At 41.1% G+C, this 22,356-nt stretch overlaps 1 protein-coding gene across 1 annotated transcript in view; it reads left to right on the top strand.

Annotated features, from left to right (window-relative positions):
• The window catches only part of GALNT9 (polypeptide N-acetylgalactosaminyltransferase 9), a 300,725-nt gene that overhangs the window by 145,956 nt on the left and 132,413 nt on the right, over window positions 1-22,356 (top strand). Inside the window, exon 6 of the mRNA XM_036767915.1 lies at window positions 13,070-13,187. Coding sequence (XP_036623810.1) covers window positions 13,070-13,187 — 118 coding nt within the window. The remainder of the gene's footprint in view (window positions 1-13,069; window positions 13,188-22,356) is intronic.

Here is a 22,356-nt window from a genome sequence, read left to right as displayed (position 1 = left end):
AGGAATCATCTGCATAGAGTTAATAGTCGAACCCTTGAAAGTCACTAATATCACTGAGAGAGAGTACATGGAGAAGTGAAGGTCAAAGACAACTTAGGGGATACAACATCAAACAGGGGTGGAACATTGAACAGTAAAAGAAACTAAGAAGCAGCCAAATGGGTAAAAGTAGAACCAAGACATTTGCCATCTGTGTGACCCCGGGCAAGTCACAACCCTGTTTGCCTCAGTTTCTTCATCTGTAAAATGAGCTGGAGAAGAAAATGGCAAACCACTCCAGTATCTTTGCCAAGGAAACCCCAAATGGGGTCATGAAAGAGTTGGATGTGACTAAGACAACTGAACAACAAAAGAACCAAGAAAGTATAATGTCACAAAACCCCAGGGAGGATATTTAGAAGGAAGTGGGGTAGAGGAAGGTGTGAACAATGTCAAATGCTTTAGAACAACCAAATTAAAAAAAAGATGAGGACTGAGAAAAGACCATTGGATTTAGCAATTAAGATCTCATTTCATTGATAACCTTGAGAGAGCAGTTTCAACTGGAGGATGAGATCAGAAGCTAGATTACAAAGGTCTGAGAAGTGAGAGAGAAGAGAAGGGGAAGGAATAAGTGTAGACAGCTTTTTCTAGGAGCTTGGCTGTGAAAGGGAGGAGGGATGTGGGATGACAGCTTAAGAGAGAGGCTAGGGTATGTGAAGATCTTTCTAGGGCAAGAAGGAAGGAAGCAAGCATTTATTAAGCTCTTACTATACGCCAGGCACTATGCTAAGCACTAGGTATACAAATAAAAGAAAAAATAAAATAAAAACCAGTCCCTACCCTCAAGGAGCTTACATTCTAATGAGAGAAAATAACACCCAAGAGGGAGCGGAAAACCTGGGGGCTGGGGGCTCAAGTGTTGGGGGTGGGGAGGATAGAGACATTCCATCTGAGAATTGTGTGAAGGAACTAGGGATATTTAGCATGGAGCAGAAAGGGCTGGGGGTGAAGGAGGAGGCTTGGTCATATCGTTAACAGAGAAGGAAACAGTAGGTAGGGACAGACTGAAGATAGGGTGAGACAATTTGGAATTGACTTTTGGATTCTGTCTTGGGTATTAACATCTCTGAGTTTGGAGGGACACTCAGAGCTATCTCCACTACTCCATAGGTTGTTGGTGTATTTGTCCTTCATTTTTGAAGAGGACCATGACATCAGGGAAATGATAACATGTACTTGCAGCAGACTTTGATTTGAGAGAGGGAGAGCTGTGCAAGGTCACCAGCCTCACATTCTCCTCCAGAGCCATCTGGATCCAGTGACCTGATATTCATCAGGATGACTGGAGATGACCTAGGATGCAATGGGAGACGCTGGCTCTTTCAGGCTAAGGTCTTTTCAGGTTCTCACTTAGAGTGAGGTAACGTCCACTCAGTGAATAGGCCTCTTTAAGAAGTAATTAGAAAAAAAGAAGAAAAATCAATCTGGGAGGGAAAGACCCTCAGGGTTGCTGTTCCAAAGAGAAACAGATAACATTGACATTCACTTTAAGTCATGAGGGCCCAAAATACCAACATTAAGTGAAACTTGGGCAGGGACCTGTTGTGGCCCAATCTATGAGCTTCAGAGTGAACTGGGTTTAAGGTTTCAAGGAAATAAGGAAGGAAGGAAGGAAGGAAGGAAGGAAGGAAGGAAGGAAGGAAGGAAGGAAGGAAGGAAAGAATTAAGGGAGGGAGGGAGAAGGGAGTGGATCTTTTTCAGACAAATTGTTGTCTAACTTTGTCTCCCCACCTGGTACTTATCAAGTTGACTTTTTGAATCTAAATATAAAACCTTATGTTTTTTTTTCCTATTAAAAGTGATCTTATTACATTCAGTTCAATGTTTTGGTGTGTCAAGAGCTTTTTTGCAGCTTTACTTTTTTAATTAACTTGAGATACCTCATTTTCCCTTATGTATGTATCCATCTCTCTGTGTCTCTGTCTCTGTTTCTCTCTTTCTCCATCTTTGTCTATATTTCTCAATATCTCTGTGTCTCTGTTTCTCTCTCATATTGTTATCATTCAATCATTTTTCAGTCGTGTCCAACTCTTCATGACCTCATTTGGAGTTTTCTTGGCAAAGATACCGAAGTGGTTTGCCATTTTCTTCTCCAGCTCATTTTTACGTAAGAGGAAACTGAGACAAACAGGGTTAAGAACCCAGGATGACAGAGCTAGTAAGTGTCTCAGGTCAGATTTGAACTTCTTGGCTCCAGGCCCATCACCTAGCTGCCTCTTTCTCTCATATAAAGGCTATTAAAACTATAAAGCTATTCAAATTAAAACTAAAAGCTATTAAAGCTGTAAATTGCACTTTATCTCCAATTCACTCTGTATCGTGTTTATTCACAGTTGTTTTCATGTTTCCCCAATAGACTATGAACTTCTTGAGAGCAGAGATTGTCTTTTGCCTTTCTTGGAGTCCTTATGCTTCGCGCAATGCCTTCACGTAAATGGTGTTTAATAAGTGTTTATTGACTTACTGACTAATAGTTTCTGGAACACTCTGTGTACATATGCATGTGTGTGTATATATGTATATTTATATATACATATACACATATATATACACATATAAATAATATATAAACATGTGTGTTTATTATTGAATATATGCATATTAAGTATATAAATATATCTGTGAGATAATTAAATATAATAAAATTGTATTAAATATGTATTATGTATAATCAAATTCCCAATCTCCTAAGCTTAAATAAACATCAAGATTATTGGCTGTGCTATTTATTAACAATATAGCAAGCCATACAACAAAGATATAAATAATTTACAATATGTTAGCTATGAGCATCACATCATGGCCAAAGTTCCTTTCAATTATGACTACAACTGCTTTTTCAATTCTGGAAACACAGTCCCACCATTCAGTTCTCTCAGGATACTAATTAGAGTCCTTTCTCAAGAACTCCCCTTTCATTTCATTATAAGATAAGGATTAAAGCCCATTCTCTCAGGAAATGTTCTCTTAAGCCTTTTTCTTGGTCTTTTCACATTCTTTCTTCAGCCATCACAATTAAATCTCTCCAGAATGACAGTTAAGCTATTAGACTCTTAAGGTTTGATTCCATTTTAATACCTATAGTCCCTGTGGGATAGATTATTGAAGCTAATGCTCCAATTTCATTCCAGCTGATATTCCAAAACTGTATTCTTATATAATGTAGTTAGATTCTGAAATTTCCAGAATCATAAATCAAAACCATCATAGATTCCACGGATCTAAGTTATAAGGGGGACATTTAGGTGGCACAGTAATAGAGCACTGGCCCTGGATTCAGGAGGACTTGAGCTCAAATCTGGCCTCAGACACTTGACACTTACTAGCTGTGTGAGCTTGGGCAAGTCACTTAACCCCAACTGCCTTGTCTTCCCCCCTCCAAAAAAAAGTTATAAGGGACCTCAGAGGTCAACTATTCCAACAACCTTGTTTTACATATAAGGAAACTGAGGCCCACAGAGTAGAGGTAAATTGCCCTGGATCACATAAGTGATAAGTGGCAAAGCCAGGATTTGATTCCATGTCCTATGAGTACGAATTCAGTATATCTTCCACTGTACCATAATACCAGGCCCAAAGAAGTCTGGACATGGTATCCCTTGCAGGTATTATTAAGACATGATATAAGGAGCGATCATTTATACATCTCCAGTATGTGGCACCAGCAAGATAGACAACAGAGCTGTGATTGTACATTTGTATATGTTTTATACATACTTATTTCATACATTTTATAAATTTAATATATTTATATTACTGAATATAATTTTCTATTCAAATATATTCACTTTAATATTTCATATTTCTGTAGCACCTTAAAAGTTACAAAGTATTTACTTCTATGCAGTCTTATGAGTCAGTATTATTGTCCCATTTTAGAGGTGAGGAAACTGAGGCCCGGAGAGGCCCAGTCACTCATCCAAACCTTAGGCTGTGTCAGGTTAGTAGCAGAGCCAACTGCCGCCACGTGCGTGGCACATTGTAAAGAAGACTGAGTGTGCAGAGAGAGAGTGGAGGTTCAAATCTTGTTTCTGCTTATTTAATAATAACAGCTAACATTTAAATGATGATACAAGGTTTGGAAACCTCCTTATTTGATCCTCATAGCAACCCTGGGAGGCAGGCACCATTATTAACTCCATTTTACAGATGAGAAAGCTGAAAAGTTAAGTGATTTGCCCAGGGTCACACAGCAGAAGTGGGATTTGAACCCTTATCAGTCAATCTCTAAGTCCAGCACTCTACTCAGTGAGCCAGAGGCTTCTCTAGGCTCATGGCTCTGAGTTTCTAAAAGGGGAGGTTTGACCTAGATCATCTCCGAGCTCATCCCTCCAGTCCTCAATCGGTGACACTAAAGTTGCTATTGTTAAATACGTTTATATCTTAGAGATAATTTAGTGTTCAAATAAGTTGGGGATAGATCAGTGGCACAGTGGGTAGAGTGTTGGGCCTGGAGTCAGAAAGATTCCTCTTTATAGAGTTCAAATCTAGACACTTACTGAGACACTTACTAGCTATGGGACCCTAGGCAAGTCACTTAACCCTATTTGCCTCAGTTTCCTGATCCATAAAATGATCTGGAGAGGGAAAAGTCCAACCATTCCAGTATCTTTGCTAAAAAAGAAAAAAAAAAAACTAAACTGGGACATGAAGACTCTGAAACAACTGAGCAACAATAGAATGAGGGGTTCTTAACTTGGGGTCCATGAACTTTTAAAAATATATACTATATTTGTTAATTATTTTGATATATTTGGTTTCCTATGTATTTTGTTTTGTATATTATAACACTATTCTGTGTTGTGTATTGTGTAACACTATTCTGAGAAGAGATCCAGAGGCTTCATCAGACTGCCAAAGGGGTCTAGAACACAAAACTAGTTAAGAACCCCTAACCTAGGCCAATCTTTCATTGTACAGACAGAAACTGAGGTCCAAAGAGGTAAAGTGATAATTCAACAATATGAGCGAGCCTGTCTGCAAGATGCTAGGATTTGCCCAACGTTTGTTGTTGTGCCGGTCAAGAGTTATTGTTTGTTTACTGAGGAGCAGAGGTAACCAGGAGATTTGTTCTTTGGATTTTGTCTACATCCTCCCCACATCCTTTTAGAAGCAAGAATTCCAGCTGGGGTTTAAACCCTCTATATTGAAACAGGCTATTTGCCTATTGGCTTCAGGGATTTTTAAAAGCTATTTATTAGGTCCTGAAGAAAAAGAAATAGTGGGTAGAATTTTTAAAGTTTGAACTTAGGAAAAACATTTTGTCTTGGCAAGTGGGGCTGGTGGAGAAGGAAAGAAAGAGACTAAGACATAGAAGGAGAGAAAGGAAGGCATAAAAGAGGAGGAAAAAGCAGGAGGAGAGAAGAGGAAAAAGAGGAAGAGGGAAGAAGATGGAAGGAAGGAAGGAGAAGGAAGGAGGGGGGAAAAGGAAGGGGGGAGAGTGGAAAGGAAGAGAGGGAAGGAGAAGGGAAAAGGAACAGGGGGAAGGAGAGGGAGGGAAAGAGGAAGATGAAGGGGGAGGAGGAGCAAGCACTTATCCTCCCCTTTTAGAATATTTGGGAGGGGGGGTCATGCTGCAGGACCAGGCCATTGACAACCTGGACAGTTTTGAATTCCTCCTTTTGGCTGAAGCATTAGCAAACATAATTGGTTTATTAGCGAGCCAACAACATTCAGTGTTCTGGGAAGCTGGGGAGGCCTCCCATTCTCCAATGTTCCTGTCTGAAAGGATGGATCTGGCCTGGGTTTCAAGGCCTGCTCTTTCTTCTTCCTCTTCCTGCCCCTCCCCAAGAACAGGTTTGGCCCATGTGACTCCCCAAGGCTTTTCTGGAAGATAAAGCTTGGGCTGCAGATTTCTCACCTCTCCAAATCCCTGAGATTGCTCCCTGGCTTGGCTAGATAAGTGGAGGCTGCTGAGGCACAGATAAGGAATGCTATCAAGCTCTTGGCCAAAAGCCTGGCCTGCACCAGCCCTCCTTGAGGGCCCTGGGAAAGCCAAGGCCCAGCACTACCTGTCCATGCCCCAGGAGGCTGGTTCCTATCACAGACTTATACTGAAGCTACATTAGCCTTGACTTTTGCAGTGAAAGGATAAAAAGAAAAAGGATGAGAGGGAAGAAGGAAAGCAGGAGGGATAAGGAAGAGAAAATGGAAAGAGAAAGGAAGGGAAAGTGAGAGAAAAAGAAGGAATGAAGGGGGAAAGAGAGAAAGGAAGTGAAGAGGAAAAAGGGGAAGGAAAAGGAAGAGTAAGGGGAAAAAAAGGGAGTGAGGGTGAAAGGGTGAAGGGGGAGTGAGCAAAGAAGAAATGGAAGAGAGAAAAGGGAGTGAGGGGGAAAGAGGAGGAAGAGATGGTGGGAGCATCAGGGGAAAAGAGGAGAAAAGAGAGAAAAAGGGAGTGAGAGAAGAAGAAAGGGAAGAGAAAAGGGGGAGTTAGGGGGAAAGAGGGGGGAAAGAGAATAAGGGGGAAAAGAATTGAGTGGGGGAGAGAGAAAGGGGAAGTAAGGGAAGAAGAGAACAAAGAGAAAAGGGAGTGAGGGGGAAAGGGGGAAGAGACAATAGGAGCATCAGGGGAAAAGAGGAGGGAGTGAGGGAAAGAGAGAAAGAGGGAGTGAGAGAAGAAGAAAGGGAAGAGAGAAAGGGGGAGTGAAGCGGGAAAGAAGGGAGAGTGGGGGGAAAGAAGAGGAAGAGAAAAAGGGGAAGTGAGAGAAGAAGAGAAAGAAGAGGGAAGGGGAAACTGAAGGGAGAAAAAAAGACTGAAGGGAGAAGAAAGAGAAAAGGGGAATGAAGGGGGAAAGGAAAGGGGAGAGAAAGAGGGAATGAGAGAAATGTAGGGATTAAAAGAGAAAACCGGAAGAGAGATTGAAAGGGGGAGTGAGAGAAGGATGAAGGTGAAAAATAAGAGAATGAGAGAAGGATAGAAAGAGATAGAAGGAAGAGGGAGGAGAAGGAGGGAGGCTCTGTCTTGGCCCCTCTTCTCTTCTTTCTCTACCATCTCAACCATGGTAACCTCCCCAGCTCCCAGCCATGATTTCCATTCAGATGACTCCCAAATCTATATGTCCAACCCCAGTATCTCTTACATTGCAGGCCTACTTGACACCTGCCTGCTAAACATCTCCATTTAGACGTCTTATGGTCATCTCAAACTCAACATCTCTGAAACAGGACTTGTTGTATTTTCCCCAAACCATCTTCCAAACGTCCCTGTTTCTGTTGGAGGCACAATGGTCCTTCCAGTCACCTGGGTTTGTGATACGGCAACATCCTTTCCTCTCCCTCCTCTCCCTTAACTCCCTCATCCTGTAAAGTGTCTTTCCATATTTCCCTCCTCTGAGTCTGTGAAGGGATGGTTCCCTTATGTCTAGAATTTACTGCCTTTCCAGGTATGCTTGGTAAAATCCCCAGCATTCTCTAGAGCACAGCTCAGTTGCTGCCTTCCTACACGAGGCCTTTCCTCATCTCCCCCAGTTAATATTCTCTCCATCTTGAAATTACTTTGTGTAACGGTTGTATTTATGTGTCAGTGTCTCTGCTGCATCACCCACCCCCAGGGGAATTTAAGCTGCTTTAGAGCAGGAATCATTCAATTTCTGTCCATGTACTCAGCGCCTAGACCCTGTCTTGCATATAGTAGGAACTTGACGGATAGTTGCCCCTTCCTCTTGTTGAATTGAGATTCAAAGAGAAAGGGGGAAGGAGAAAGGGAGAAGAGAAAGGAGGAGAGAAAAGGAGAGAAAAAGAAGAGAAAAAAGGAAAGAAAAACAGACAGAAAGAGTAGAAAGAGAGATACAAAGGGAGACATTCTGAGAAAGAGTAAATGATAAAGACAGTGAATAAAGGGAAGCAGAGGAAGACAAAGAGTGGAGGGAGAAGGGAGGAGGGAAGAGAAAGAGAAAAAGACCAAAAATGGAGAGAAAAAGACAGAGAGGGAAGAGAAAGACAGGGGGAGATAGATAAAGAAACAGGAAGAAAGAGGGAGACAGAGGGAGACACATGACAGAGAGGATGAAACCTGAGTCTCTAAGCCAATGCAGCTTAGCGCCAAAGGGAATAGCCTTCCAAGAAGGGTTAGATCCCTAAACCAAAACATGAGGCTAAGAATCTATCTGTACCTGCCGGCTGACTTTCTCCACAGCCTTTGGCAGGTTGTTAAGCTTTTGTGCCCTATTAATGAACCCTAGACTTCACTCAGATAGCTCCTCCTGGGATCTCCCCAGGCTTTCTAATTCAACTCAACAAATATTTGGTAAGCTCCCTTTATATGAAAAATACAGGGTCCAGAGCTGGAGGGAAGGGAAAGGGGAAAAGGGAAGGGGGAGGGGAAAGGGAAAGGGAAGAGGAAAGGAGAAGGGAAAGGGAGAAGGGGAATGGAAAGGCGGAAAGGGAAGGGGGAGGGAAAGGGAAAAGGGAAGAGGAAAGGAGAAGGGAAAGGGAGAAGGGGAAGGGAAAGGCGGAAAGGGAAGGGGAAGGGAAAGGGAAAAGGGAAAGGGGAAAGGGAGAAGAAAAAGAATGTAAGCTCCTAGAGAATAGGGAAAAAAATGTCTTGTTTTCGTGTCCCCATCACCAAGCACAATGTCTTACGCATAGTAAGCACTTAATAAACACTTTATGTATCTATCTTGAACCCTTCTAACTGGCATTAGGCATCAGCTCTTGTCATCCTGAGCTGTCAGTTACCAGACCTTTAATCACAGTGGGTATTTCTGATGCATATAAATGCTGTGCCAGCTGATTCAGCCTCCATCGCTTTATGAATTTATTTTAAGTTTATTTTGGAGCTCTGAGCAATAATAAAAAAATCATTACCGGCTGTAATAGTCTTGGCAGGGGATTTGGCATTTCAATTCATCAGAGATCACCCTGAGATTATTAAAAAAAAGAAAAGAGGAACGCCTGTTGTATGTTGATGAAATATAACTTAACCAGTAAAACCCTGCTATTAAAAATCAAAGACAGTATTAAAATTTCATTAGTGTGAGTTTTGCGGCCAAAATCTAATGACAGAACAAATTGGATCCTTGCACAAATAAAAGGGTAATCGCTTTTTAATGCCCCTGTTATTCTTAGACAATTGATGGGCATTTACTTCTGACTTCCCAGTTGTCGGGTATAGAATGGCTCTCCCTAAATTATGGTCAAGACCAATTTTCTGCCATTATTTTCAACGTGGAGAGATTTAATGCGGAGAAGTGGTGAGGGAATTCACAAGACATATTAGAGGAGCTGGTCAACACGAACGTGTGCACTTAATGACCACATGATTGAGGCAGGAGAGAACAGGACAAAAACAGTGGAAGAGATCAAGCTTTGTTCTTTTAGAGCGAGCCTCCAGCAAGCTCATCACTCTGAGAGTTCCAGTGTTCCTGGCATGATCTGACCATCAACAACCAGCTGAATTACAAGTCTTTGGCATAGCTACCAAAGGCCCCCATGTTCATATCATTTTAAACTGCCAACATACTGCCCCAGAATCCACTGAAAAGCTGGTTGACTCAGTTATGTTATCCAACTATGTCTAACAATGCATTTGACTGATGTTTTCCCATGGAATTATTCAGAAGAGATCACAGAATTATAGAATCTAGAGATGGAAGATACCTCAGAGATCATCCTCATTTTACAGATCTAGAAACTGAGGCACAAGGAAAAACTTGCCCAGGGTTACACACCTAGTAAATATCTGAGGCGGGATTTGAACCCAGGTTCTCTGGCTCTAGAAGCAGGGGGCTCTTTCAATTATAAAATGCTGCCTTTAATGATTGTTTGGGAATTGTACAGGCAGAGATGATGAAAACTTTCTAACAACGAGGACTGCCCCAAAGTGGCTTAGGCTGCTTCAGGAGGTAGTGGGATCCCCATCATTAGAAATCTTTGAGCAAACATAGGTTGGATGGCCATTAGTCAAAGATTTTGTAAAGGTTAATAGATAAGAGTGCTGGACTTGGAGTCTGGGAGACCTGGGCTCAAATCCTGCCTCAGAACTTACTAGCTGTGTAACCCTGGGCAAGTCACTTAACCTCCACCAGCTTCAGCTCCCTCTTTGTTAAACGGGAAGACTAATAGCAGTTACGTCACATGGCCAATACAATGAACAAATGAGCTAAGTGGTGCAGTGGGCAGAACACTGGACTTGGCATCAGGAAGACCTAGGTTCAAATCCAGTCTTAGACATTTCCTAGCTGTGTGACTCTGGGTAAGTCATTTAACCTCTGTTTGCCTCAGTTTCCTCGACTGTAACATTCAATTGTTCGGTTATGTCTGACTCTTTGCGACCCCATTTGGAGTTTTCTTGGCAAAGATACCGCAGCTCACTTTACAAATGAGGAAACTGAGGCAAACATGGTTAAGTGACTTTTCCAGGGTCACACGGCTAGTATGTGCCTAAGGCCAGATTAGAACTCGGGAAGATGAGTCTTCCTGACTCCAGGCCCAGTGCTCTAACCACTGTGGCAATAACATTAGCCCCTGCCTCCCAAGGTTATCATAAGACTCAAATGAGATAATAAGTGTAAGGCTCCCTGAAAACCTTAAAAGGCTATATAAAAATGCAAGCTCCTATTATTGAAAGCAATTTTTCCAAGCTTTCTAGTGCTTTGAAAATGTCAGCTACTATGATTTTTATTCAGGTATGTGTTGAACCACACTGTCACTGAAGTCTTTCCGACTCTGAAATTTGGTGATTCAATGAGGACTGAATAACTTTAAAAGTCCAGCTGTTCTACAATTAGGGCACACCTCTTCAGCTGTCCCATCTTTAGCTTTCTCCTCTGCAAAGCAGTGATCATCATATCCAAAGCCCCTCCTTCATGGGCTTTCCTGGTGCTCAAAGGAGATCATAAATATCAGACATTTTGGAAACCACAAAGCACCATGTAAGAAGATACTAGTATTTCCGTAATGGTCTCATTCTTCTTTTTCAAGGGCATTTAGATAGAAACAGTCCTCTTCCAAGTTGCCATCCTGCTGTCGGTCGTTTATATTTAATATTCTGTGGACTACCGCACAGGGGGATAACAAAATTAATTGCCCTTTGCGATTGGATGGAAGAATTGGGATGCAGACTCACCTTCTACAAGCTCCCTGAAAGCATCCTTGGGACATCTGCAGTAGCAGACAGGATGATGGGGAGAATGATGCATCCCTATTCCTGTAGCCACGTGGATTTGTTTTTTCTACTCAGTCTCTGCATTTTGAAAGCTCTCCGTTTCACATAGGTTGGAGATGATGAGTACTTGGGGGTGAGGGCATCATTCAGAAGCATCATTCTTAGATGGTTAGGGATCGATGTTATGTCCTGGCAGTTGTGAGCGACTGCATTTTTTAGTGATAATCATATGGTTCCAGTTCAATTTGTTTATTGAATTCTCTGGGATGTTTTGAAGAATGCATTTATTGCAGGTGGATCTATTTGTTTCTTTATCAAGGATCTTAGCTTCCAATGGATAATTCTGATTTTCTTTTTATTATCTGGATTTTTCTCTTCTACATATCAAACAATTCTGGGGCAAATCACTATCCCTGCTATAAGTTCTTCATGTTTAGCGTTCTACAGACTATTTGGACAGGTGGATAAAGTATTTTTTGTCCTTAAATAAGAGTAATAGTAGGTAGCATTTTAAATACACTTTCAGATTTGTAAAGCATCTCCTATTTATCTCATTTGATCCTCACAACAACCCTGAGAGGTAGATGTTATTATCATTCCCATTTTAGAGATGGGAAAGTGTCCAAGGCTAGATTTGAACTCGGGTCTTCCTACTCCAGGCCTGTTCCAACACCTAGCTTCCAAGATGCAAACTCATCCTCTATAGGCTCTTTGAAAACATCCTTAGACCAACTTTAGCAGCAGGCAGAACAAGAAATAATAATGATAATAGCAACTAACGTTTGTATAGCACTTTAAGGTTTACAAAGTGCTTTACAAATATTATCCCACTTTGTCCTCACAACACCCCTGGGAGGTGGGTGCTATTATTATCCCTATTTTGCAAATGAGGAAACTGAGTCAAACAGAAGTTAGGTGACTTGCCCAGGGTCATACAACTAGTAAGTGTCTGAGGCACTATTCAAACTCAATTCTTCCTTTCTCCAGGCTCAGCACTCTGTGCGTTATGGCAACACCTAGATGCCAAAATATTAGGGTATAAACTAATCACTTGTCTCACTGAAAGCATCTCACTGAAAGACAAGGCAAACAAAACAATATTAATTAGTAGAAGAAGTTAATAACAATAGCTGGCATTTATATAGTGATTTAAGAGTTACAAAGCACTTTACAAGTATTATCTTGTTTGAGCTTCACAACAGCCCTGGGAAGTAGGTGTTGTTATTATCCCCATTTTACAAATTGGGAAACTGAGGCAGAAAGCAGTTAAGTGATTCAGCCAGGGTCACCCAGCTAGTAAGCATCCGAGATAATATTCGTACTATTTTCTTGATTCCAAGTTCAGAACTCTATCCACTGCAACAATCCCATCCTTTGATCTCCTTGGCTAGGTCTTCATGCTTTGAAAACTTTTCATCCCGTGTAGCTTGGAGATTCTGAGCATTTGAAATGGTAACACCTGTTAAAAACACATTATTTTTTGCTTTTATGAATCAATATTATATCTGGGTAATTGTGGGTAACAATTTGGTTTGTGAAAACGATCTAGTCCTGGCACCATTTATTTGTTGAGTCCTCCTGGATATTTTGAGGTGTGTATTTTTAATAGGGGGATGTTATCTGCCTTTCCATAAAAGATAGTGCACTTCTGAGGTATAACCTCAGCCACCAAGTTATATTTTGTTAGGTTTTCTGTCTGTGTTAAATTTTTACAGTCTGTAGAAAAGTGTTGCATCGTCTCCACTGATCCCTTGATTAATCTACTCTGGTCATTAAGACTGGGCTTCTTGAGGATAATGCTTCCCTAGTTTCTTGTAGTAATGTCCTAGCCCTGTACTGCCACCATAAACCCTGCCTCAGAAACTTGCTAGCGATGTGACCTCCCAGGGTTTTCATCCATTGTTTCCCTCTGTTTCCCATTAGGACACCAGCCATGATTGGCTGCTCATTTGTGGTGGACCGGGAGTATTTCGGGGACATCGGTCTGCTTGACCCGGGCATGGAGGTGTACGGTGGGGAAAACATCGAGTTAGGAATGAGGGTAAGTGACAGGAGCTGGCCAGACTCATCTTTGAAGTGCTGGTTCAAAATTCAGGCTTCCCGGAAAAATGCATTCTTGCAACGATGGAACATGTGGTGGAACCTGAATGCCATGCTATCTACATCCCCTTTGGAAGGGCTATTACATGTAAGACAGGCTAGATGCTGAGTCCAGGGGGTTGGGGAGACTGAATGAGGCCCAATGGGTGGGAGTACTAAAGAGGGACATTTTAGATCACTATGAGGAAGGGTTTTCTGGCAATTAGAACAGTCAAGAAATGAATTGGCTACTTTATAAGGTAGTGAGCTCCCAGTCACAGGACAGATCCAAGCAGAAGATGAATGGCTAAATATCATGAGTGCGTCAGAGGGGATTCTTCTATTTGGGAGGGAAGATGAGCTCAGTGATTCTTTCAAGTTCCAAAGCTCTATGATTCTTAGACTCTATTTTTGTTTACCTGGTATAGTCTGTAAGGCACATGCTGATTCGTTTCTCTGATTTTTAAAAAAAGTGTTTCCTTTGAATGAGATCCTTTAGGACTGTGAAGGCCAGTCCTCCCATTCTAGGAGCAATAGTTTTGGCTTGTTTGGCTTTTTTATTCATTTTGAACTTAAATACATAAAGACAAAAAAACCCATTTCCATGTACACAGCACAATATAAAAAGAGGATTCACTATAAAACCATGAATTTACGTTTCACACTATTTACTCTTTTAAAAACTACAGATATACTACACCATTTTCAAAGCTATTCTGTTTTCTATGCTTCCTTCTAAATTTTCTTTTATTCTCGGCTGTGCACTTTTTATATTTTTCCCTCCCTCCTCAATCCTGCCTAGAGATTGCTACCATTAGACACAAATACGTGTGTATTTGTATGGGTGTGTATGTGTGTGTGTGTGCATTTGTATATGTGTGTGTATAAAACCATTCTATATATACTTCTATTTATCAGTTCTTTCTCTGGAGACAGACAGCATCTTCCTTCATAGGTCCTTTGTAGTTGATTTGAGTATTTCTAATGCTCCAAATGACAGTCACTTAAAGTTGCTCTTAAAAAATATATTGCTGTTGCTATGTACAATATTCTTTTGGTTATACTCATTTCACTCTTCATTATTTCATGCAATATCTTTGGTTTAAGGATTTTTAGTCCAGGTTCTTTTAAAGTTACAGTGAGCTCAGGTCTGTCTACTGAGAAAATGGACGGAGGAGCAGGATAAAGAATGAGGAGGAAGCTAGAGGAGGGAGGAACTAGTAGAGATAGAAGGCAAGAGGCACGAAAGCACTTCCCTGATATAGCTAGGTGTTTCAAACCATGGACTTGGCCCCTTGGATCTGCCCCAGAATTGTCAGGGCTGGACTCCCTGTGCCTTCCAAAGAGACAACTAATTAACCTGACAATTTATAAGAAGATCTGAATTTGAATCCTGACTTCACCATTTACTAGCTTTTCACCATTAAATAAGTCCAAGGATATGCTGGTAAATGTTTAACTATCAGCTCTCCAAGAAAAAAGTGCCCATGACACTTTTCTTAAAGATTCTTTTATTTCATTAAATATTTCCCAGTTATATATAAAAACATTTTAATATTCATTTTTTAAAATTTTGAGTTCCAAACTCTCTCTTTCCTTCACATATCTCCCCCACCCCTGCCGAGAAAGCAACCAATTTCATATATATTATACATGTGAAGTCATCCAAAAAAAATGTTGCAAAAGAAAACACAGACAAAAAATAAAACAAGAAAAATAAAGTTAAAAAATATGCTTCAGTCTGCATTCAGAGTACATCAGTTCTCTCTCTGGAGGTGGATAGCAATTTTCATCATAGATCCTTTGGGATTGTCTTGGAGCATTGTATTGATCAGAGTAGCTAACTAAGTCTTTCACAGTTGATCATCCTTACAATATTGCTGTTACTATGTGCAATGTTCTTCTGGTTCTGCTCACTTCATTGCATCCATTCATATAAAACTTCCTAGGTTTTTCTGAAGTCATTCTCCTCATTATTTTTTAGTGTTTTAGTATACCACCAAAATCATATACCATAACTTCTTCATCTATTTCCCAATTGATGTGTATCACCTTGATTTCCAATTCTTTGCCACTACAAAAGAGAGCTGCTATAAATATTCTTTGTGCAAATAGGTCCTTTTTTCTTTTCTTTGCTCTCTTTGGGATATAAACCTAGCAGTTTTATTTGTGGGTCAAAGGGCATGCACAGTTTTATAGATCTTTAGATATAGTTCCAAATTGTCCTTCAGAATGGTTAGACTAGTTCATACTTCCACCAACAGAACATTAATGTCTCAATTTTTACACATCCCCTCCAACACTTATCTTTTTTCTGTCATGTTAGCCACACTGATAGATGGGAGGTGATAATCTCTGAGTTGTTTTAATTTACATTTCTCTAATCAGTAGTGATTTAGAGCATTTTTAAATGTGACTATTGATTGCTTTGATTTCTCCTTTTGAAAACTGCCTATTCATATCCTTGACCATTTATCAATTGCAGAATGGCTCATATTTTATCATTTTGGCTCAGTTTCCTCTATATCTGAGAAATGAGGGCTTTATCATAGAAACTTTGTCTAAAAAATTTTCCCAGTTTCCTCTTTCCTTCTAATGTTGGTTACATTGGTTTCGTTTGTGCAGAAACTTTTTAATTTCCTATCATCAAAATTAATCCATTTTGCTTCCTGTGATCTTTTCTATCTCTTGTTTGGTCATAAACTCTTTCCTTATTCATAGATCTGACAGGGACATTTTCCCATGCTCCCCTAATTTACTTATGATATCACCCTTTGCGTCCAAATCATTTAGCCATGTTGACATGATCTTGGCATTTGGTGTGAGATGTTGGCCTAAACCTAGTTTCTGCCAAACTGCTTTTCAGTTTTCCCTGCAGTTCTTATCAAATGTTGAGTTCTTATCCCCAAACCTCGGATCTTATGGTTTATTAAATTACTATATTACTATGGTCATTTGCTGTGTATTGTGAGCCTAATATATCACAACCAATACCAGATTGTTTTGATGATTAACCCTTTGTAATATAGTTTGAAATCTGGGTACTACCCATGACATACTTTTTAAATTTAATTTGCATCTATAACATTTTCTGCATCGTTTTATTAAACCTAGACAATCAGCAAAACAACAAATCATGTCCTGATTTACAACATTTGCATATTTTCAAGGTGTAAAGTCTCACACTGAAATTTTAACAATCAGCTCTTTTGAACTTGTTCAAGTTGGTTCCAGCATACTCCTTATCCCTTCCAAGGCATCATGCTACAGTAACCTTGTTTCAAATTCTGGCTTTGCTACTTGTTACATGTGTGACCCTGGGGAAGTCACTTAAATTTCTCTAGATCTCAGTATCGTCATCTATAAAATGAAAAGGTTGGCAGAGGGAGAGAAATAAATGCATGTTAATTAGAAAAAAATAAATTTTAAAAGAGAAAGAAATGAAGGAGTTATATTAGATGACCCCTCCCATCCCTTCTAAATCTGTGGTCCTATGAATTTCTCTGAGTTTCGTTTCCCTTGTCCAAAAAATCTATGCTATGAGAATGCTGGGAAGAGTAATACTTGCAGTAGATGCAGGTAGTGAAGTGGATGGAGCATAGGAGTTGGAGTCAAGAAGATCTGAGTTCAAATCCTGCCTCAGACATTTACTATCTGTGTGACCCTGAGCAAGTCACTTTTTCTGTGACTACCTCAGTTTCCCCAATTGTAAAAAGAGGACAATAGCAGCTACCTCACTAGGGTGCCACAAGGATCAAATGAGATAACCTATAAAGGCACATCACAAACTTTAAAGTGCTATATTAATTCTATTTATCGTCACCATCATCATAATCACCATTTTATTTTGAGACTCAAATCAGCTAATGGATACAAAATGTTCCATAAGCCGTTTGTCAGCGACTGTTATTATTAATGCCTGCCCTAAAGGGAGGGGGCTAGCAGAGGCGGCTACTTCTCCCTCATACAAGTAGAACCCAATGGCCCATCAAAAGAAATACAGAACATTGCTACCGTAGAATTGCAGATATAGAGCCAGAAGAGACCTTAGTGGGTCCTGTGGAGTAGTGGATAAAGCATAGCCTCTGAAAACAAAAAGTTGTTCAGTTGTATCTGACTCTCCTTGACCCTACTTGGGGTTTTCTTGGCAAAAATATTGGAGCAGTTTCCCGTTTCCTTCTCCAGCTCATTTTACAGATGAGGAAACTGAGGCAAACAGGGTTAAGCGACTTGCCCAGGGTCACAAAGCTAGGAAGTATCTGAAGCCAATTTGGAACTCAGGTCCCCCTAACTCCAGGGCTGGCACTCTATCTACTGAGCCACCTAGCTGCCCATCGAAAGCAAGAAGAGCCAGGTTCAAAACTCACCTCAGACATTTACTAGCTGTGTGACCCTGAGCAAGGCACTTCTGCGACTCATTTCCTCATTTGTCAGATGACGGGGCTGGACTAGATGGCCTTCTGAGGTCCCTTCTGGTTATAATGAGCTCTCATTTTGTGGTTGGGCAAACTGAGGCCAGGGGAGTTTAACTGCCTTGCCCAAAGTCACATGGGTAATAAGTTTCAATAGGCAAGATATGACCCCTTGCCCAATGACCCCAAATCAAGTTCTGTTTCCACTGAACCATGCTCTTTCCTACGGATAGCGACCCCGTCTTTGCTTTCTAAGCCAGAGAAATATTGTATGGTGGGAATTTCAGGTAGGAGGGGTCATGGCAGGCCCAGGGTAGACAATAGTCTCTCAAGGTGAGACTACTCAAACAACAATAGTAACTTGCATTTATGTAGCACTTTATGTTTTCGCATTTTATCTTCACAATAATCCTGGGAAATAGATGCTCTTATTATCAACATCTTTCAGATAGGAAAACGGAGGCTGAGAAGGGTAGGTGACTCACCCAGAATCATACAGCTAGTAAGATTTGAATTCAGACCCTCCTGACTCCTAGTCTGTGCTCTACAGCCCACTGTGCCACCTCGCTGCCTCTTGCCGCATAGCCAGAATTACCATCTAGGCCAGGCCATGAGACCAGAGTCAGAAAGTGACTGTGAGATGTCTTTGTCCCTGCAGAGACAGAAGAGAACCAATGTATGCCTGAGACTGGTCAGATCCAGGTGTCTGCCTTCCCCAGGAGGTTCAGAGCTGTCTAATACCCTTTCCACATGGCTGCTTAAAGGATAGATCAGCAGCCCTGGAAAACTCTCCAAGGCAGCTGATGAGGAAGGGAAGCAGGGACCAGTGAGCAAATTCTGTCACTGAATCAAGCAAATGGGAAGCTTGTGATCAGAGCCACTGGCTGCCTGGCAGCAGGCAGCAGGAAGGAGCCATCACTGCCACTTACAGCAGCTTTCCAAGAGACAGGCACTCGCTGATGAGCTTCGTCCTCTCCACAAATTGTGTGTGTGTGTCTGTGGGTGGGTGCGTGTCTGTGTGTGTGTGTCGGTGTGTCTGTGTACCTGTGTGTGTGTATGTCTTTGTCTATGTGTGTCTGTGTCTACGTGTGTGTCTGTGTGTCTGTCTGTGTCTGCATCTCTGTGTGTGTGTGTGTGTGTGTGTGTGTGTGTGTGTGTGTGCTCTGATTCCAAGGGTTGGTGATACAGCTTATCTGTCAGGCTCCTCCTAGTTTCTTCTGGTCAGAGTGAATGTCAAACTCTCTCCAGAAATCAAGCACCACATGCTGAGACAAGCCCAGCTTCTGTGTCTTTTTCAGAGTGATGATCAATTCATTCTAGCCTGAAGGAGCTGGAAGGGAACTTGAGAGATCACCTAGCCTGACCTCATTTTGCTGATGAGGGACCTCAGGAGTTCAGAGAGGGGCTTACTCAAAGTCACACAGGCTAGCTGGTCAGGAGCAAAAGCAAGACTAGAATCAGGTCTCTTGACTCCCAGTTCACATAACAACTAACTGGGGTATCTGACTTGAATTTCATGGATTTAGTCCAGGTTCAAACAATTAACCAACAACATTTATGAAGTGTCTATTATGGGGCAGGCACTGTGAGCAACCATGGGGATGCAAAAACAAACAACTAAATAGACCCTGCATTCAAGAAATTTATATTCAGTTGGAGGAAAACAATAAACAAAATGTATTTATTATCACCCCATTTTATAGATGTGGAAACTGACGCTAAGAAGGGTTAAGTGGCTTACCTATGGTCACACAACTAATGTAACTGAGGGAAGAGTTGAACGTATGTCCTCTGACATGTTTTGTTTTGATCAGCCTCAACTCATGATAGTAATTCACATAGGAGGTACATAGAAGCAGTAAGTTTAGTTAGATTATAGATTGTGGGAAGGGAAGTAATTTACATCAGGCTAGAATGAGACTGGAGAGAGAATTTAGGGCAAAGTTGAGAAGGGCTTTAAAAACTAAACAAAGGAGATTACGCTTGATTCTACAGGCAACAGGAGCCATCAGAGTTGATTGAGGAAAGGAGTGACATGGTCCAGTCAGAGCTTAAAGAAAATCACTTTAGCAGCTTTGTGCAAGAAAGGCTGAAGTAGGGAGAGATTTGAGGCAGGGAGACCCATTGGAAAGCTATTGAAATACTTTAGAAAAGAGATAATTAAAGCCTGATTCAAAGTGGTAGCAATGATTAGTTGCCTGTAGCCAGAGGTTAATCACTCACACCATGATTCACTTGGGACAGACGGCAACCCAGATAAGTGACCCTCTAATTGTAAACACTGAACTCCTTGGAGGAAGCCACAATATGCTTTAGAAGCTGCAGAACCTGGCATATCAGAAGCCTAGGGAGATCAATGGGTCTACCACCCATTCTGAGTATACCCCTGTATACTTTGAGCTTCCTTGGCTTGAATGCATTACCTTGGCATAAGTATTTCCGTATTTGGTCTTGGTATCCTTCCAATGCATCACAGAACACAGCTAGAAGAGGTGGAAGAAACACGTGTAAAAAGCATCCCCCACAGGATTTTGGTTGAGAAAGGGAAGGAAGATCTAGAAGGATAGTGTAAGGGGATGTTAGGGTCTGGTGGAGGTTTTTTGAGGATCAAAGAGACTTGGGCATATTTAAGGGTAATAGAGAAGGAACCAGTTATTAAGGAAAGGTTGAAGATTAAAGGGGAACATTACTGAGATTTCTGGAAAATATTGAAGGAGATCGAATCAAGGGTACATGTAGAGAGGATGGTTTTGTCAAGGAGAAGAGCCACCTGACTGTCAAGAGATCAGAGAAAAGGAGGAAAGAATGCTGTCAAGGGGATTTAAGATGAAGAGAATGAAAGAAGCGGGAGCCCTTGTCAATAGTCTTCATTTTTCAGGAAAGCAATAGACAAAAATGATAGAGAAAGAAGGGGGAAGAAGGGGAGACATGGGAGACTTGAGTAGAGAAGATATGGAAAGCTTTTTGTGGGGACCGATAGAGGGAATCAATTAGGGAAAAAACAAAAGGATTGCCTCACAGCAGTGAGAGCCCAGCTGAAGTTGGAAAACATGAATTCATAGTGTATCCAATTAGCACAGTGGTGTGACTTTCTCTAGCTCCATTTATCAGCACAAGAGTAGAAGTGGAACAATTGATGATGGGGGCAATCCAAGGCTGAGGTTTGGCAAGGATAAGAGTTGATAGAACAAGGGGGCATGGAAGTCAAGAGTAAAGGACAGGGTAGAATTGAATTGATGGAAGGAGAGAAGGAGGGGAAAAGGGAAGGAAGAAGTGAAGGAAAGAAGGAAGGAAAGAAGGAAGTAAGGGAGGGTGGCAGGAAGGAATGAGGGAGGAAGGAAGGAAGGAGGAGGGAGGAGGAAGGAAGGAAGGAAGGAAGGAAGGAAGGAAGGGAGGAGGGAGGGAGGGAGGGAGGGAGAGAGGGAGGGAGGAAGACAAGACAAGAAACTCTCTGACCTCAAGGAGCTTACATTCTAATAGAGGAACATAACACTCAAAAGGAGCCTGAAAAGCTGTGGAAAGAGGAGGTTGGGGGAGAGGAAATGAAGATACATGTTGCCAGGGCATGATTTTGAAATCCAGAAAGTCAAGAACAGGGCCATGAGGGGCATGAAGGCAGGATAGTCTGAGTGCCTTTGCAAAATGCAGGGCTCAGAAAAAACTCACCACCAGGAAAAAGAGAGCGAGTGTTGCGGAGGAATATAGGGTTAGGTTTGGAGAAAAAAAGGATGTAAAGGCAGAGCATTAAGTAATGTTGAGGAAAAAGTCCTAAAAAAATTAAGGGACTGTTGGGGGGGGGTTCTTAAAGAAGGCAAAGAATGAGTTTAGGAAGGATATGGTATAGCGCAAGATGGAATGATAGGAGGTTATGGTCAGATGCAGAGATTTCAGAGTTTTTAATTAAGAAGGTAGAACTCTTGTGGGTAATGGTGAGGTCCAGTCCATGAATGTGTATGTGTGGCTAAGATGGAATTGGATACAATGGAATAGGACATGGGATTTAAGAAGACTGTAGAATTGGGAGTTTTGGAGGTTGAAGAGAGCATCAACATGAATAATGAAGTGCCTGGGTATTAGGGCAGAGGCTGGGGAGTAGTAAAGGACAGAAAGCCAATTTCTGAATTCTTTTTTTTTTTATTTGCATGCTTTAGAGTGAGAAAGAATAGCCAAGAAGCAAAACCATATCCATAGATGCCCAGTGAGGAAAGGCACCAAAATAGAGACCAGACCTTATGAAAAGTGTTGCATCAATAAAAGGTTTTTGGTCCTGCCACACTGAATTAGAAGATTTACAAGGCTAATTTGCATTTACTTTGTGTTCTGTTACCAGTCTTTATCATTGTTATTCTTTTCTTTAAATTTTATTTTATTTTAGGCTCAAGGGCCAGAACACAAATACGGAACAGAGAAAAGGAACAAAACATATCATAAACTTAAATATTGAAACTTAAATACAAAATAAGAAAGAAAAAAGCATGTAATGTGCATAGCAGAACATAAGAGAGGATTCAAAATATATAACAGTAGATTTTCATTTCAAGAAAGCCTATATGATAAATAACACATGTGTAATTCTAATCGTGGCACCATCATATTGAATTGTTTTAATCTTGATGCTTTTAATATGTTATCCTTGAGCTGGGGGTTTCAGAATTTGACTATGATATTCCTGAGTTTTCCTCATAGGATCTCTTTTAAGTGGTGTTCGATGGATTTTTC

This window comes from Trichosurus vulpecula, chromosome 1 (assembly GCF_011100635.1).
Source record: "Trichosurus vulpecula isolate mTriVul1 chromosome 1, mTriVul1.pri, whole genome shotgun sequence".
Classification (NCBI taxonomy): Eukaryota; Metazoa; Chordata; class Mammalia; order Diprotodontia; family Phalangeridae; genus Trichosurus; species Trichosurus vulpecula.
This window is presented reverse-complemented; position numbering and strand designations above follow the sequence as displayed.